Source organism: Aspergillus multicolor, assembly GCF_047715735.1.
Source record: "Aspergillus multicolor strain CBS 133.54 unplaced genomic scaffold BDW74scaffold_12, whole genome shotgun sequence".
Classification (NCBI taxonomy): domain Eukaryota; kingdom Fungi; phylum Ascomycota; class Eurotiomycetes; order Eurotiales; family Aspergillaceae; genus Aspergillus; species Aspergillus multicolor.
Genome location: NW_027395963.1, coordinates 267,320 through 282,655, shown reverse-complemented (window position 1 = coordinate 282,655; position 15,336 = coordinate 267,320). Strand labels below are relative to the sequence as shown.

The window sequence follows — 15,336 nt, the reverse complement described above, 5'->3', positions numbered from 1 at the left end:
GGATTGGCGCTCTCCGCTACAGTAGTTCCCCAGTTTTGTGACCCGACACCGCGGAGGCAGATGCGCCATCGCACCCGATAAGCAGGGATCAGGATTATACCAGACGCAAATTCATTTCTGATGAAACCGGGACCGAAACCGGCTCAGCCTCGATTACGGTGTGCCATACGGAGAGTTCCTCGGAGAACGGAACCCTCCGATCATCATCACCATTGACAGAGCTCGACTCTGTACGACCAGTTCCCATTATCTTGGAATCGCAAATTCTATTTTCGGGATGGAGCTGAAGATCCTCAGTGTCACCACGGGACCTCAAATCCAATTATTCTGGAAAGCCGTGCCAAGCGCGTGCGATCGCCCTGACCCGTCGCCAACACGAACGAACCATAGGCATGTGCTCTGAACCCCTCGCCCTCGGCTGGAAGAGATCGATGACTCCAGATTCAAGCGGAGTCCGCGGGGCAGTACGGAGTAATCTCTCCCCAGCTCGCAAACCCCCGTCATATCAGGAAATGACGGCTCAAGCCGATGCGACAACGTGCGGCCGGGGGTGGAACCAGGATACTCCAGCATCATGCAGCATGCAGCGCGAATCTCGTGTATTGGGAAGAGAAAGCATGCTACCTCATTTCATTTTCCGGTGTCGGGCACGAAACCGCTGTGAATCTATTAGTTAACAGGAACTTAACTGACTCGATTGAGACGGCAAAGGGAGAAAAAGCAATGTCGCAGGCCGGCAGCCTATGAGGTATTGCGCAGGCTTAGACCAGTTGATCTAGATCCTCATCTGGCACTACTGCACACCGATGGCTTTGGGAGAAATAGGGCAATGCAATGCAGGATTACGTAGGTCTCGCCCTCAATCAACAAAGGATAGAGTTATTGTGACTGAGGCTATTAGTTGAGGTTTTGTTTTCTTGTGCTCCATGCTCCGTATGCGCTATACAACGGTGGCTATTATCATGCCTCCCCGCTATAGACGCCCAAAACTCTTTGCCCTACTCCCAGACCAGGAAGATCGCCATCAACGAGAACAAATCAACGTTCAAGAGCACGAGCATAGGTTAGGCAACTAGCCCCAGCTCAAATCCAGTCTCATTGTGTGAGATATCTCGTGTACGAACGCGTCTGCATCCAATCAGCAGCAATATATATTTTGTCCCGATGAGTCCGGGAGCCCACACAGCCAAATACGGAGTACATTTACATGCCCATAAACAGAAGGTAAGTATTCTCCGCGGAGTATACAGGCTCACAGTAGCGTGCACATATTCAATACGCGTACTCTGTACCATAGGTAACAAACTATCCAGTATGACAAGCTCCAAAAAACCAGAGCACCAAAAGCAAACAACGCCATACTGTACCCCCTCGATCCTCCTCAACGGTCAACCTCCCGCCCCGTTAGCCTCCAAAGAAGAAGCCTAGAATATTCCAGCACGTGAATGGAATGCATTTCCTTTTGCGGGGCGTCAACGCCTCACCTGCAACACGGTGTACTTTCCTTTCCTTTTGCCGCTCGGCCTGTTTTCCCTCTTTACCTGTACGGGATACCTAGACGCCATTGACGAGCCTACTGTACCCAGCGCCCGAGAGGCAAAAATAACTAACTTTCCTCAATCTTAGAGCAAGGGGGGTACCTACATTAGCCCCAGGACTCAGAACACGAGTGTAACGTTCTCGCACGTGGGAAAGCATGAATGAAGGTTTGGGCTAGGTTAGGGGTGCGCAGTCGTAGGCTGTGCAGCTCCGAAGCTAGATGCCGAATTCCGACTCTACCTACTCTGTACTCCGTATGGCGTATGCAACATACACCTAAGTATATTTCTTGTAGCGCTACGACTCTAGGAGCCGCGCCCTAGGCCGCGCAGGATCCCGCAAGTACCGGGCCCGGGCACCTGGAATCGAATAGGCAGAGGGGAAAGAAGGGCGTTAGTAAAGACCAATGGACTAGAACGCGGGGCGCGGTCGAGATCAAGATTCCTGACAAGCCGGTCGAATTTTCTGCACTACTGTAAATACTAAAGACTCTACGGCAGCTAAGCGACATGGTTATGGCTGGATGGAAGTGGCGTTCCTAGACCTATTCCATCAGCATGCGTGGGTGGCTGCGCTGAAACGAGCGCAGTAGGGCAAGAAAAACACATGATTGGTGAGGTGGTAGTCATATTTGTTTCTGAGGGCTGAGGTCATTTCAAGGCATCCCTGCTCGTTTTTTCTCTGACAGAATCTCATGACGCCAGGCCCACGTGCGCGATTTAGGCTAGGTATAGTAGATGGATGGTAGATGGGTAGACAATATCCGAGGATGGTGGTTGCCGCCACAGGAGCTGAACGTTGAGACTCAGCACGTGGCGAGGCAACTCAAGGCGGAGTTGGGTTGTTTTGTGTGACGGGGTTTGGATGGCTTGTTTTTCGCCCTATGTATGTATGGTGGATGGATGGTGGGATGCTGCTTAGTCTCGTTCTGTTCTGTTCTGTTCCATTCCCTCTTCCTCCCTTCCTCCCTTCCCAAATAAAATGAAAATAGATCGAAGAAAATGTAAAGTCACAGAAAAAGAAGAAATCTACCCGCTAAACCGGAACCGGGTGGCTTCCAGCCGCCCTAGACCTTCTCTCGGGGCTACGTTTCGACGGCGGTAGGAATTGGTAAAGTCTAGCGTGCCGTTAGCCAATGGTACAAGACGAACAAATCCTGACGCTTGCTTACCTTGGAGGAGAGCGCGGATCTTTCGTGTTTCTCCCGACTGAACCTTGTCAGAAATTCCCTTGAGCAACCGTTCCGCTTCACCCGCCTTCATCGTCCCGGCGGGCAGCATCTGCAGAGTTGACTGCACCCAGCTACCTGCCTCTGGAGGCATCAATTCGAACATGGACATCATGAGACTCGAGGCGTCAGGGAAGCATTCTCCGGGGAATGTGAACATCATGCCGGTGAGGATACGCTGGACTAGGACTGGTCCTTGGGATGCGATCAGCTGTTTTACAGCTTCCTGGACTTCAGGTGGGTTGGTGTACGTCTTTCCATCCGATGCTGTGAAACTAGACACGGCTGGCTTGTCAAACGCAAAACTGAAGAGGTCATGGTAGTAATGCAGCGTCGCCATAAGCGGGTCAATCTGCTGCAAGGTAAGGGAGCTTAGTGCCGCGGAAAAGATCGGCACAGCAAGTGACGAGCTGATGCACTCTTTAGGATAGAATCGGACGGCATCAGAAGAGAGACGGAAGAAATCCTCAATCACTGCCTGGATGTTAGAAGTTGCAAGGCAAACCATGACTACAGAATAGGACATACCATCGGGGAGGTTCTCTGGCGGTAGGTCGTTCAGAGTGCGTAGGAAAGCTGTCGCCTGCTGTTCGTAGAACTGGAATACCGCTCGACTCGTTGCGGGGTCAACGTACTCTGCTCCCTCGGAGAACTCTCGCACCACGGCGTCGGTGGCCCACAGGAAACATCCTTCACGAGAAACCTCGAATCCACTAGCCAGACTCTGGGCGAGCGTAGGCAGCAGCGGGCTCATGGCAGTTCTGTAGCTGATGATCATGTTTCTCCAGCAGCGACATACACGCTCCAGAATAGGCGTTGAGTTTGTGAAATTCATGACAAGCGTGGTCGTAATGGGCAAAACCTCGCCGCAGTACTTGACCGCCGGATTGTCTTGGTCTGAGGCCACGTACGGGTTGACTACTAGGATGAATATGGTGATCAACTGCAAGTGATCTGTTGCACGTTAGCACAAAGCCCCTGCACACCTGTAAGGGCACTTACCAGCAACAGCGCGCTGGCCCTGTTCATCCTTGGCATTGTTCGCAAGGTTCATGATGCGCGCCATGATGGGATCGCAGAACATCTTCATCGTCTCGTAGATCTTCTCTAGCGGCTGCACGGCCACAACAGCTGCCACACCCTCCGTCACTTCCTCCTGACTGCTAGGCTTCAATTTGTCAATGACAGACTCGTAGAATGAGTGCAACTGTGCGATGTGTCCTCCAAGGAGTTTCTGGCAGTCTGTTCCCAAGAACTTGAAGGCCAAGGCAGAAGCTTGGACGACCTCCACAGAACTGTGCTGGAAGCCAGAAATGACGTAGTTGAGCTGTGCCTCAAGGGTTTCTGGGTGCTGCGCTGTCCATTCGGTGTAGCGTGCAAGCGCCATGATAGCCTGGAACCGAACCTTCTCTTGGTTCGGGATCTGAACTATTAGAGGAATAACCTGCGGCAGGACCGCGCTTTCTTCCGGATCAACCATGCGGCCCATGGCTCTCAAACTGAAAAGCGGTGCCTCGAGTTCTTGCCAATTCGGAACGTGCTCGTCCGTCGACTGCGAGGCGTACTGAGAAATCCAATGTTGAATGACCTGGTACGCTTTCGACAGACACTCCGCAACGCCTATAACAACACAGCAGTCCTTGAGGACATCTCCCATTGAGTGCCGGAACTGTCGAAACTTCTCTTCCTGCTCTCGGTCGCCTCCGAATAAATCCGATTCTCCGTCTTCGGGTCGCGGGTACTCGAGATGTTTGATCATGATATCAACCAATTTTGAGAAAATCTCGCTGTAGACGACCCGCGACTCGGCATATCGTTCCAGAGTAACGTATTGCTTCAGCTCGTACCAGAAGACGAACGTGATGGAAACGACATCGCGCTCCCAATCCCGCGCACAGCACTCCAACACTGCTTCCACAAGCTCGCGGAACTGCGCAGGCATACGTGCCATCAGGACCACCCATGCTTCACCTGCTTCGGCAAATAACCTCGTAATGCCCCGGAACGCTTCCGTATCTTCCGCTTCGGCGAACTCGGCGATCTTAGGGCGAAGTGACATAACGCGTGGGAACAAGGCCTGGATGAGAGGTAGGGAATCATCCACTTCGCGGGTGTCTCGGTACAGGGTGCACATGCTGTCGACAGCGGCGTCAAACGATGCGTCGTCATCCAGTGCTTTAACAATGACATCCATCAAAGGTGACTCCACGATCTTCGCGGCGGGGATCTCGCGCATCCAAGACGTTATACAATCGAGAAGGCGGGGGTTTGTAGATGCGGCGGCTAAATGCAAGCTGTTAGTATGATGTGCGTATCAAACCAAGAGCGAGACGGACGGGATGATTGAGCGTATTGAATCAGGAGATGCATGACTTGATCAGCATTGTCCTCCAGCAATTCTTTGGTCCTCAGTGTGAGTTCATCTTCCTAAGGCGAATGTATTAGATCCTGAACTATGGTCGCGCAGAAAGTCGTCGCCGTTCGATGGTGAATCATGGAATGCTGAGTTTGCCGAACATACAGATAGATTGATTTTGCGCCCCTCCGTCACTTCTTCCGGGAGGATCCTGAGAAACTCCAGCACGCAGTCGCCGGCGCTGCTTCCGAGTGAAGAGCCAACAGTAATCAAGACGTCCTTCCATTCGACCATCTGAATCGCAAGGCTGGCAAGACAAACGCAAAGCTGTGTTTGGATCGGTCGGGGTCCCGAACCGAAAGCTACCAGGAGGTTAAGGACTGAGTCCCGCAAAGCAACCACTGACTCCGCAGGCAATTGATCGAGATCGAACATAATCTGATACAATTAGTATACCGTATGGTTTCGCGGGTTCCGCTACAGCTTCACCTTTCCCTTCAACGTCGTCGCGGCGAACAGCTTGGCCTCTACCGGGACATCTGTTGACTGTAACATCTCATGGGTGATCGTCCATGCCTCGACCTAAGTAATAGAGCCAACCCATCAGTATCCCTTCGTAGACACGCGGTAGTCTGCCGTGGAGACCGGTGAGGGGTTAGGGGCGAACGAACGGATTTCTGAAATTTCTCGAGGAACTCATGAGCGTGAGCTTTCTCTGAGCGCGGGACGTTGCCTTGCATCGTAGCGACCGCTGCTAGGACGGGGCCAAAGGCCTGTCCGGCGGCGTCTGCTTTGCTGGCCATGGTCGGCGATGTGTAGGTGTTTTGATGTGGGTGTACTCCGTGGGAGTGGGAAAGAGGGGTCAACTAGGCCGGGCGGCTCAACACCAGCGGATCTCAGTCATGAATCATTAAAAGAACAGAATAAAAGAAGAAGCCAGTTATTCGAATTGCGAAAGACCGCGGAGGTGCGCTGACTGGAAGTCAAACAGTGGTTAATAGGTGGAAGTGGGATGGTGACTGATGATCCGCTCCCAAGGAAAAGTTGGTGAGCCGCACCGCAACAATCAATGGCGCCGAACTGCCTGGAGAACCCGCGGACGAGCTTCAGACCATCTTTTTACCTGCCATCTACCACCACACGCGCATTCAACCCCACCTTGATTTTTGACAGCAGTCTGTTATTTGAAGACTATTCTGATATTTCAACTTTTTAGTTTTTCGCAAATTCAATCGTCGTCATGACTGGCAGAGGAGGCGGTGCCGCCCGCAAGACACTGCTTGCGCCGATTCACTTTATCTTCAAACTCCTCCAGCAACGTTCAACAGTCTCTATTTGGTTATACGAGCAGCTCGCATTCCGAATTGAGGGAAAGATCAGAGTAAGAACGTCTAAATGCGCACGAGACGACAATCGCTTACTGTATGGCTAGGGGTTTGACGAATTCATGAACCTGGTTGTTGACGACGCGGTGGAGGTTAAGCTGGCCACAAAAAGCGAGGAAGAAAAGAGGCGGCCACTAGGTATGGACCTGTTCTATATTACTGCGTTCTTGATCGATGCTGATATGTGCCTCGAATCTAGGTCAAATACTGCTCAAGGGCGACAATGTTTCTCTCATCCAAGCTGTCCAGTGATCGCGAATCGCACCCCATTTTCTATCTAATTCGTCATTAAAATTATACAAAGCTCTCGCTTTTCCCGCTCTACGAACATCCTAATAACAGCTGTCTACGCTGTGCCGCTTGAGGAAACGGATGGAATAGACAAATTTGCGGACGGAACTGTTTTGGGGGTTCAATTACTGTTGGCGCACGAGACACCGTCCATCACCCACTATCACGACATCTACAAGCCAGTCATGGTTGGTAACGGGTACTTCTTCGGGTGGGGAAAGCGTTTGCTCCTTTAGAGAGGCGGCGACTGTGATATAGTCAGGAAATTCATTGCTCTCCTACATCCGATATAAGGCTGCGGCTCACCGAGTAAGGGCATGCTTCGCGTGCTCGATCCAATTTCAGCTTCCCATCTCAAATATCTCGTCAGGAAGCTATCATAGTATCCTTTTCCATGACCCAATCTTCTGAAACCGGGATCAAAAGCCATTCCAGGCATCACGATCAGGTCTAGTCCAGACGACCCAGCCGTAGTATCCTTAGCTAGTGCCTGTTCCAGACCAGTTCCGCCAAAGCAGTTCTTCTTGCTCAGTGCCTGTGCTCTCGTGAGCGACGGGATGCCCCATTTGTCAGGCTCTAAAGACATGAACTCCTCCATCGACTCCAACGCGAGCATATCCATGACGGACGTCTTTCGCTGCGTCGTCGTGGTCTCGATGCTATGGATGTAGGGCACAAAGACTTGCTTATTGTTCTTCAAAGCGTCTTCCACTATCGCCGTTGTCGATAGCTCACCCGCCGGCATTGACAGGTACACGCCTATTCTCTTGGCCTTCTGATACTCTGGCAGAGAGAACAGCCTGTTCGCAACGGTTCGAGCTGGGGAGTGTCAGTATATGATGCGCTCATAGAAGAATGGCGGGCCAGACACTGAGTAACGATAGAGTCAGCGGGAATTCTCTGGAGAACATCCCGCATTCTTTTGCGAAGCTCCTTCTTTGCTGTCTGCACTCCCGCCATAATCAATACCTCGGCCTTTTGTCAGGTTTGGGGTTCGATATGTGTAGATTGAGTCAGGGTTAACCTGGCTCTTGGTAGAGTATGATGTCGACTCATCGCCGAAGCTAAGAGCTCCATCACAGTGGAGGCTTGGCAGCATTCATCATTGTTTTGGTTGGATGGCTGGATCGGCAGGCCAGTCAAGCTCCCTTGAAGGGGCCAGGCACTATGCATTACGCCCTTGATCGAGATGAGAGATTCTTCTCTCAGCTTCGTTAACCTTAGCCTCACCTTGTCCGCTCATCTCTGCACAACTTCACGTAGCAATGCTTGCGATATACTTCGTTGCCAGCCTTTTGGCGAGCCTTGCTAGTGCCCGCAATGCCGCCGATCTAGTAGGGACCTGGACCACCAAATCTCGCCAGGTCTTTACAGGGCCTGTATGTTCTGGGCTATTTTCTGATCTCAGGTATGGGTGCTAATGGCCGCTGCAGGGATTCTACGACGCAGTCAAGGACGAACTCATCGAACCGAAGCTTACAGGAGTCTCCTTCTCTTTTACAGCAGACGGTTACTTCGAGGAAGCTTTCTACCGAGCTGTTTCAAATCGTTAGTATATTGAACCAATCCCAATGGCCGCGTTTTAACGATAGTCTCAATGCAGCCCAAAATCCGTCATGCCCCAAGGGTATCATGCAGTGGCAGCACGGTACATACACCGTTGGCAGTGATGGCTCTCTCCACCTGAAGCCGTTTCCGATGGACGGCCGCCAGCTGATATCAGATCCGTGTTCGTCTTCGAAAGGGTTATACACCAGATACAACCAGACAGAAGAGTATAACGTACGTCTACCCCGTCATCGCGAAAGGTCGCGCTAACAAATGCCAGTCTTTCACTGTCGGGATTGACCCATACTATGATAGTATGCGTCTTGACTTGTATTCGTTCGATGGGTCGCCTATGATTCCAATGTACCTTGCCTATCAACCACCCGAGATTTTGCCCGCCGAACCCTTGGAGTCGATAAAGTCTAAAAAAGCAAAGCGTCACATTCACGTTGAACCGACCAGGCCTTTCGACCTGAGGACACTCGTTAGCAAAGATAGTCTTGTGGATCCTGACCGTTGGCTGTGGATGGGTGCGGTCATGAGCGCCATGGGCGGCGTTGCGTTGTTCCTCTCCTGAGCTCAACGCAATGAATCAAGAGGGTTGGTTTCAACATGACGATGTTTGGCCCATCATAAAATAGAGGAGCTCCATCTTCTATACAGAAATCCAATACCATACCAAGGCCTGACTGGATCGCATTGTCAGTCGTGGATAGCGGAGCCTGGTGCTGCCGCAGGAGCGAATTGGTTCAGATCGTAATGACAGATTTCCGTAGATAATGTAATGGTACAAGGTTAATATACAGTGGTTTTTGACCGCGCGAAGCTGTCAATCAAGCAGAGGAAACAACCTCCTTCGTGATCTTCGCAACCTCAGATCGTTCCGCAGGCTTGCCGTCCAGAGGACCCTGAGGCGCAAAGAGAGACTTGAGGACAATACCGATCTCGACCTTTGCGCCAGCCGCCTTCATCTTTGAAACCTGCTCGGTCACAATTTGCTTGATCTCGTCAACACCCATTGTCTGCACTTGGTTCCCGTATTCCTCAAGAATCGCCTGGGCCTTGTCCTCCTTTTCCTTGAGATCGGGTCGGTTGGCCTCCACGAATTGCTGAGCCGATTCTTTGGAGGCGGCAGCGCGCTTTCGGATCAGGGCCAGAAGCTGCAGGTCTGTCTGGATCGGGGAGGAAGTCTTTAGGGAGTTGTTGGTTTCGGAGATCAGAGCTCGAATGACGTTCAACCTGGCGGCGGATGTTTGTTAGCATCAGCTTTGTAAACCAACTGGTCGCATCAAAATGGTAATAATAGAGCCATACCGATCAGTATCTTTTGCGCGCATAGCAGTCTTGAGGTCTGTCTTCAAAGTAGCCAGCAATGGCGGTAGAGACGGGCTCGCTGTTGAGTTCCATCGCGCTTGGTAGAGACCCAGGCGGGTAGTTTGTCGCAGAACCCTGAGCATTGTGGTATGTAGGTCGACAGTAAGAGAAACAGCGCAATTGAAATCTAATTCAATTGAATAGAAACTTGTTTTAATTGTGTTTGTGAGGCAGAATCGGCGAGCAGCGGAGGTCCAGCGAAAGGCGGAGAGAAGCTCAATCGGGCCCGTGCGCAATTTTGTTCTTCGCTCTTATTATGAAAGCGCTTCATCATTGTTTCTCCAGAGCTGGCGGTCTCGACCTCAACGACAACACACCAGCTGGGGGCCATCTTCTTTTGTTAATTTATGCCTATATCCCCTCTATCCTTGCCTTCCATCCCTGGCCTTCCTCCTCTCGCGACAGCTTCACTTCCCCGGCCCTTGCGCTGAACGGATCTCTTCGACGCCGGGGAGCGCGATCACTTGGACGGCTTTGAAGCTGCACCATGTCGTACCCTCAACTTCCGCCCGCAACGCCTCAAAGGCCTCTACCTGGCGCTTTTCTCCAGACGCCGGCGCCCGGTAATGCGCTGAACCCGCCGCAAACCACTTCATTGGCCCAACAGACAGCGCAAACATCAAGCCCGGCTGGCCCGCCTGTACTGCCTAGGTTTCCTCCGTCAATTAAACCAGCACCTCAAAATCTGAACACGGAAGAGCGTGCGGCGCGGACGGTCAATGACACTCTCACACAGGAGGCGCGGTACCCTGACCTCGATAGCTATTTGTCTCGTAAGTAGACGCGGCTGGATTGTTTTTACAAATCAACTGATGAGTCGACTACAGAGGGCTTCTCATCCGATTATGACATCCCTGTCTCACCAACATGGGCGCCTTTCCAGAAAGTCAAGATGTACAACATCCCCGACCAGATCTTCGACCAGTATAACCTAGCACAAGTCTCTACCAGCATGGGACTGTTGGCGGAGCTGAACCACGCGTGGGTTGCCATCGACAACGCATTGTACCTTTGGGATTATACGCACACGAATCCGCAATTGGTGGGATTCGAAGACCAACCGAACAGCATCAACACAGTCAAATTGGTCAAGCCCCGCGAGGGAGTGTTCCTTCCTAGCATTACCCACTTGCTCGTAATATCTACAACCGCAGAGATCATTCTGCTGGGAATGAAGTGTGAACCGACTTCCGGCGGAGGCAAGCAGGTGACGCTGTACCAAACGGGAATGTCTACTTCTATCCGCGGATTGGACATTCACATCATCACATCGTCGGACGCGACCGGCCGTATCTTCTTCGCAGGGTCTTCCGATAATGACGTATATGAGCTTACCTATCAACAAGAAGAGAAGTGGTTCCAGGGTCGGTGTGCTAAAATAAACCACACAAGCTCTCGCATTTCGCAATTAGCGCCGTCTCTGAGCTTCACGCAAAGGGCCTCGGAGCAAGTTGTGCAAATGGAGATGGACGACTCCCGACGGCTGCTTTACACATTGTCTTCGGCTTCTACCATCAGAGTATTCCACTTGAAACCAGACGGGTCAGTTGTTCTCGCGATCACGAAACCCGCGCTCGATATCTACGCCAATATTGGTCACATCATTGCCTCGAACGAAGCATTGAACACGAAAGTGAAGATTGTGTCAATCAGCCCCATCTCGGCCGCTGAAGCGTCAAGATACCATTTGATGGCTACCACCGCCACCGGTTACCGTATCTACCTGAGCGCTACAGGTTCGTACAGCTGGTCTCCTGCACCGAACGACACCAATGCTCCAACGAGCATGCAGGCCCATTATGTCAAAACGCCTCCTTTTGACAACCCTGCCCCTCTGTACCAAAGGCCGGACCGTTACCAACCCTCACTGGCAGCGACCAGGGTTCCAATTCACACCCTCTCTCCCACCACCACCTCCACACGTTACCCTCCGGGTTACTTCTTCTGTTTTACGTGCCAGGACAGCACACAGAAAACGGATACGCTATTTATTGCAGCTCCGGACTCAGGGCGCGTTGCTCGGTCTCAGGAGAACGTTCTCGCAGGCAAAGCGGCGGAAACAGGTATATGGCTCTCGTTGGGCAGCAGAATGGAGGACCTAGGGATAAGCTCACCGGCAACGCCAGCTTCGACCACCCCTAGTGGCTTTGGTAACGAACTTGCCGTTCAATTTGAGAACCCATCCGCGGAGATCGCGATCCTGACGAACACTGGCATCCACGTGTTTCGAAGGCGGCGCCTCGTTGACATTTTTGCTGCTCTGGTGCGTAACGGAGGCAGTGGGGGTGAAGAAGGTCTTGAGGGCGAAATCAAAAACTTCATTCGCACTTACGGACGCAGCGAGACCCTTGCGACTGCCCTCGCGGTTGCTTGTGGACAGGGCGTGGAGGTTTCTACAGACTCTCGGTTATCGAAGATCAACGATCCCGACGTGCTTGAGTTCGCCCGTAAAGTTTTTGTTGACTACGGCGGCCGACCAACGCTGAACGATAACGCTGTCGCTGATAATTCAACTCCTGCCATTGACACAGTCGTCCCGTCACCCCGACATACGGGTATCGCGCTCTATATAACACGACTACTACGGTCGGTATGGAAGAAGGAAATTGCGACAACTAGCGGCGCGCCTGGCGCTACGCAAACCATCTCATCTTCCCTCCCAACAGCCAAATTGCAGACCATTCAGCACGATCTGTCTGCTTTACAGGAGTTTTTCAAAACCAACAAGAGCTTCATTGAAGGATTAAGTGGCCCTGAAGCGCTCGCCCGAGTGTCCACAAAGCAGGAAGAACTTGAGCTCCAGGCAGAGCATCGTGCTCTTCACTCGCTTGTGCAGCTGGTATCCCGCACCATCGAAGGCATCTCCTTCGTGACAGTTTTGTTCGATGAGAAGGTCGAAGAGATTGTTGCATTACTACCCGAGGAGTCCAAGCAAAACTTCCTTAAATTAACATATGAGGAACTTTTCAGCACCACCAAGGGTCACGATATCGCAAAGGAGCTAGTGAAGGGAATAGTTAACAGAAATATCGCAAAGGGAGCCAACGTCGAGACAGTAGCGGATGCCCTCCGCCGGCGATGTGGCAGCTTCTGCAGCGCCGAAGACGTTGTAATCTTCAAGGCGCAGGAACTTCTCAAGCGTGCTACCGAAGCCGGTTACAACTCAGAGCTGGGCCGTAACCTGCTGAATGAGAGTCTACAGCTCTTCCAGAAAGTATCGGAGAACCTGCCCATGGACTATCTGGTGCCCGCAGTAGAAAGCTACATTTCTAACCAATTCTTTGGTGGTGCTATTCAACTTGCTTTGATTGTCGCTGGCCGATCAGACAAGGCAAATATGGGGCAGGCATGGATGATGGACGGCCAACCAACACCGGTAAGATTACTCTTTACCTTGTCGTATCTATTGCTAACAGGCTACTGCTTAGGATCCCCGAAAAGAATATTATCTATTCCGAAAGCAATGCTACGACCTCGTATTCAAGGTTGTCCTGGCAGTCGACAACCTCGCTGCCCAAGATCCTGGCGTTGTTGACGGACAGCTAACGCCGATCGCCAAACGCAAGAATGAGGCTTACTCCATGATCGCCGCATCGGAAGATCAAGTATTCCTTACATGCTTATATGATTGGTACCTGGAGCAGGGGTGGAACGATCGGTTGCTGCGATCTGAGTCCAACTTCGTCGTTGAGTACCTCAAGCGAAAGTCGACAGATGACATTTCGCGCGCGGACCTTTTATGGCGGTATTACACCCAATCCGAGCGCTTCTTCGAGGCCGCGAAGGTCCAATTAGATCTCGCTCAAAGTTCTTTCATCCTCCCTCTCAGTCGGAGAATCGAGTACCTAGGTCAAGCACGGGCCAACGCATCAACCTTTACACAAGACGTGGGCCGACAAGCCCGACAGCGTCTACTGCAACAAGTCTCCAACCTCATCGACCTCGCAAACGTCCAAGATGACCTTTTACAGCACCTAAAGGACGACACACGGATAGAGCCTGAGGCGAGAGCCAAGTCTGTGGAGGAAGTCGACGGCCCGATCATGGACGTCTCTACAGTATGTAGCCCTATGCATCTACCCCCACGCCGCCAAACCCAAATCCCCAGAACATCCCACGCCCGATCCCATGACTAACAACCCTAACCAGATCTTCAACCAATACGCCGACCCCGCCAGCTACTATGACATCTGCCTGCAAATCTTCTACATAGCCGACTACCGCAACCCCGCCGACGTCCGCGCCACATGGCAGAACCTCCTGCAGACCATCCACGACGACACCGTCGCCCTCGGCTCCGCCGGGCCCCTCCCCTACGAAGCCGTAGTCGACAAGCTCCGCTCCCTAGGCGCGCGCCTGCGCATGTCCGACGCCGTCTTCCCAATCCCCATCCTCCTCCCCATGCTCGAGCGCTACGCCCTTGAGCACCAGCGCAACGTCGGCCCGCCCACCTGGGTCATAGACACCTTCTTCGACCTCGGCGTCGCCCACGAAACAATCTACACCGTCCTCGAATCAATGTACTACACCGACGAGGCTCCCTTCCACGGCGGCAACCGCAAGGTCATTGCGCGCGACCTCCTGTACACCATCGAGCATTGGTTTCATGATACCGTGCGCGTGGGCGGTGTGGTCTTCGGCAGTGACGTTATTGCCGAGCGCGTCGACGAGATGCTTACCCTGCTCATGCAGGGCGGGATTAGCGCGGAGCAGATGGCCGTGGCGCATGAGCTGCGCGCGCGCATCCAGAATATTTTGCGATGAGGGTGCGTTGCCTTGGGACACATCATTTGATTTAATAAGGGTAGGTTAGGCTAGGTTATAGAGTAGCTAGGTTACGTATTTAAAGGTCACATTTGTTTTTCTTCTCTCATCCGATTTTCTTGTCCTCTTCTTAGCATTTCTTGTTGTGGTCTTTTGCTGTTTTGGCTGGAAAAGCGGGTCATGTAATCATTGTCGCACAGTGCATATGCAATTCTATGTCGCCGTATAAATCGTTTTCTAAACTCTATGGGTGTTGTTGTTCCTTTGGTTGAAATCGTATACAGGTGATTTGGTTCTTCTACACAATCTGCGTTCGGTGTTTTCGCAGCGCAGGCATTTTCAAGCAGGTTCAGTCATTCTGTTCGCTAGAATTCATCACAGAGGCCTCGGCGATGCAGCCAGAATCTAATAGTCTATACCGACAATGATAAGAGACGAGCGCAAGGGTAAAGCAAACAGAAACGATGGAAAGAAACGCAATGCTCATAATATCATCTCTATATTGATCATTAGAACCGTTACTACATAGTACCGGCAAAAAGCCCCGAACAATCCAGGCGAAGCAGTTTTAGCAGACGACTGGACGGAAAAAACCAAGTCCCAGCAAACAAAGAATAATCAAAAAACAAAGCGGTCTATGGGGTTGGCATTGGTATAGGCATGGGTACGGGCATCACAAACATCGAGAGTTCGGCCGTAGTGGAGAGAAACCGAAATAAAGAAGCAGGCTAAAGGGGGAAGAGAAAGCGAAGCGAAGCTGCAAAAGCCATGTCTAGAACCAAGGGAAAGAGCAAACAAAAGTTGAAGCCGCCCAGGAACGATAACATGCAACAAATGACAAATAAATTAGA

The 15,336-nt window shown here is 51.9% G+C and overlaps 6 protein-coding genes across 6 annotated transcripts; 3 read left to right on the top strand and 3 right to left on the bottom strand.

Moving 5' to 3' along the window:
- Positions 1–1,997: 1,997 nt before the first annotated feature.
- On the bottom strand, positions 1,998–6,112 carry BDW74DRAFT_153079 (nuclear import receptor MTR10). Its single transcript, XM_073724465.1, has 8 exons — positions 5,795–6,112; positions 5,613–5,705; positions 5,289–5,561; positions 5,104–5,194; positions 3,770–5,050; positions 3,296–3,721; positions 2,711–3,241; positions 1,998–2,656 (listed from the first exon to the last, which is right to left on the bottom strand). Exons 1-8 carry the CDS (start codon positions 5,924–5,926, stop codon positions 2,568–2,570), a joined length of 2,916 nt encoding a protein of 971 aa, XP_073583862.1. The 5' UTR covers positions 5,927–6,112; the 3' UTR covers positions 1,998–2,567.
- A 51-nt stretch (positions 6,113–6,163) lies between these two features.
- BDW74DRAFT_19358 (small nuclear ribonucleoprotein E) lies at positions 6,164–6,896 on the top strand. Its single transcript, XM_073732165.1, has 3 exons — positions 6,164–6,504; positions 6,556–6,646; positions 6,708–6,896. Exons 1-3 carry the CDS (start codon positions 6,364–6,366, stop codon positions 6,758–6,760), a joined length of 285 nt encoding a protein of 94 aa, XP_073583861.1. The 5' UTR covers positions 6,164–6,363; the 3' UTR covers positions 6,761–6,896.
- Positions 6,897–6,924: 28 nt separating this feature from the next.
- On the bottom strand, positions 6,925–7,759 carry BDW74DRAFT_178139 (5-formyltetrahydrofolate cyclo-ligase; the record flags this gene model as incomplete). The annotated part of the gene is made up of 3 exons (XM_073729126.1): positions 6,925–7,046; positions 7,106–7,618; positions 7,669–7,759. 3 exons carry the CDS (start codon positions 7,757–7,759, stop codon positions 6,925–6,927), a joined length of 726 nt encoding a protein of 241 aa, XP_073583860.1.
- A 200-nt stretch (positions 7,760–7,959) lies between these two features.
- Positions 7,960–9,158, top strand: BDW74DRAFT_19344 (protein rot1). The gene is made up of 4 exons (XM_073732164.1): positions 7,960–8,178; positions 8,233–8,347; positions 8,403–8,581; positions 8,628–9,158. Exons 1-4 carry the CDS (start codon positions 8,065–8,067, stop codon positions 8,922–8,924), a joined length of 705 nt encoding a protein of 234 aa, XP_073583859.1. The 5' UTR covers positions 7,960–8,064; the 3' UTR covers positions 8,925–9,158.
- BDW74DRAFT_19338 (uncharacterized protein) lies at positions 8,899–9,868 on the bottom strand. Its single transcript, XM_073732163.1, has 2 exons — positions 9,662–9,868; positions 8,899–9,586 (listed from the first exon to the last, which is right to left on the bottom strand). The coding sequence occupies exons 1-2, from the start codon at positions 9,802–9,804 to the stop codon at positions 9,181–9,183; spliced, it is 549 nt and encodes a 182-aa protein (XP_073583858.1). The 5' UTR covers positions 9,805–9,868; the 3' UTR covers positions 8,899–9,180.
- Positions 9,869–10,027: 159 nt separating this feature from the next.
- On the top strand, positions 10,028–15,025 carry BDW74DRAFT_19328 (putative non-repetitive nucleoporin). The gene is made up of 4 exons (XM_073732161.1): positions 10,028–10,494; positions 10,549–13,097; positions 13,150–13,779; positions 13,871–15,025. Exons 1-4 carry the CDS (start codon positions 10,209–10,211, stop codon positions 14,483–14,485), a joined length of 4,080 nt encoding a protein of 1,359 aa, XP_073583857.1. The 5' UTR covers positions 10,028–10,208; the 3' UTR covers positions 14,486–15,025.
- Positions 15,026–15,336: the final 311 nt, after the last annotated feature.

Excerpts from the sequence above, each read along its gene's own strand:
- BDW74DRAFT_153079 (XM_073724465.1), bottom strand. The coding sequence starts at position 5,926 with ATGGCCAGCAAAGCAGACGCCGCCGGACAGGCCTTTGGCCCCGTCCTA. Across the intron at positions 5,562-5,612 it reads CGACGACGTTGAAGGGAAAG|ATTATGTTCGATCTCGATCA; the intron begins GTGAAGCTGTAG and ends TAATTGTATCAG. Across the intron at positions 5,051-5,103 it reads TCAATACGCTCAATCATCCC|CCGCCGCATCTACAAACCCC; the intron begins GTCCGTCTCGCT and ends GCTTGCATTTAG.
- BDW74DRAFT_19358 (XM_073732165.1), top strand. The coding sequence starts at position 6,364 with ATGACTGGCAGAGGAGGCGGTGCCGCCCGCAAGACACTGCTTGCGCCG. Across the intron at positions 6,505-6,555 it reads GAATTGAGGGAAAGATCAGA|GGGTTTGACGAATTCATGAA; the intron begins GTAAGAACGTCT and ends CTGTATGGCTAG. Across the intron at positions 6,647-6,707 it reads AGAAAAGAGGCGGCCACTAG|GTCAAATACTGCTCAAGGGC; the intron begins GTATGGACCTGT and ends CCTCGAATCTAG.
- BDW74DRAFT_19344 (XM_073732164.1), top strand. The coding sequence starts at position 8,065 with ATGCTTGCGATATACTTCGTTGCCAGCCTTTTGGCGAGCCTTGCTAGT. Across the intron at positions 8,348-8,402 it reads CTACCGAGCTGTTTCAAATC|CCCAAAATCCGTCATGCCCC; the intron begins GTTAGTATATTG and ends GTCTCAATGCAG. Across the intron at positions 8,582-8,627 it reads ACCAGACAGAAGAGTATAAC|TCTTTCACTGTCGGGATTGA; the intron begins GTACGTCTACCC and ends AACAAATGCCAG.
- BDW74DRAFT_19338 (XM_073732163.1), bottom strand. The coding sequence starts at position 9,804 with ATGCTCAGGGTTCTGCGACAAACTACCCGCCTGGGTCTCTACCAAGCG. Across the intron at positions 9,587-9,661 it reads CGCGCAAAAGATACTGATCG|GTTGAACGTCATTCGAGCTC; the intron begins GTATGGCTCTAT and ends ATCCGCCGCCAG.
- BDW74DRAFT_19328 (XM_073732161.1), top strand. The coding sequence starts at position 10,209 with ATGTCGTACCCTCAACTTCCGCCCGCAACGCCTCAAAGGCCTCTACCT. Across the intron at positions 13,098-13,149 it reads TGGACGGCCAACCAACACCG|GATCCCCGAAAAGAATATTA; the intron begins GTAAGATTACTC and ends GCTACTGCTTAG. Across the intron at positions 13,780-13,870 it reads CGATCATGGACGTCTCTACA|ATCTTCAACCAATACGCCGA; the intron begins GTATGTAGCCCT and ends AACCCTAACCAG.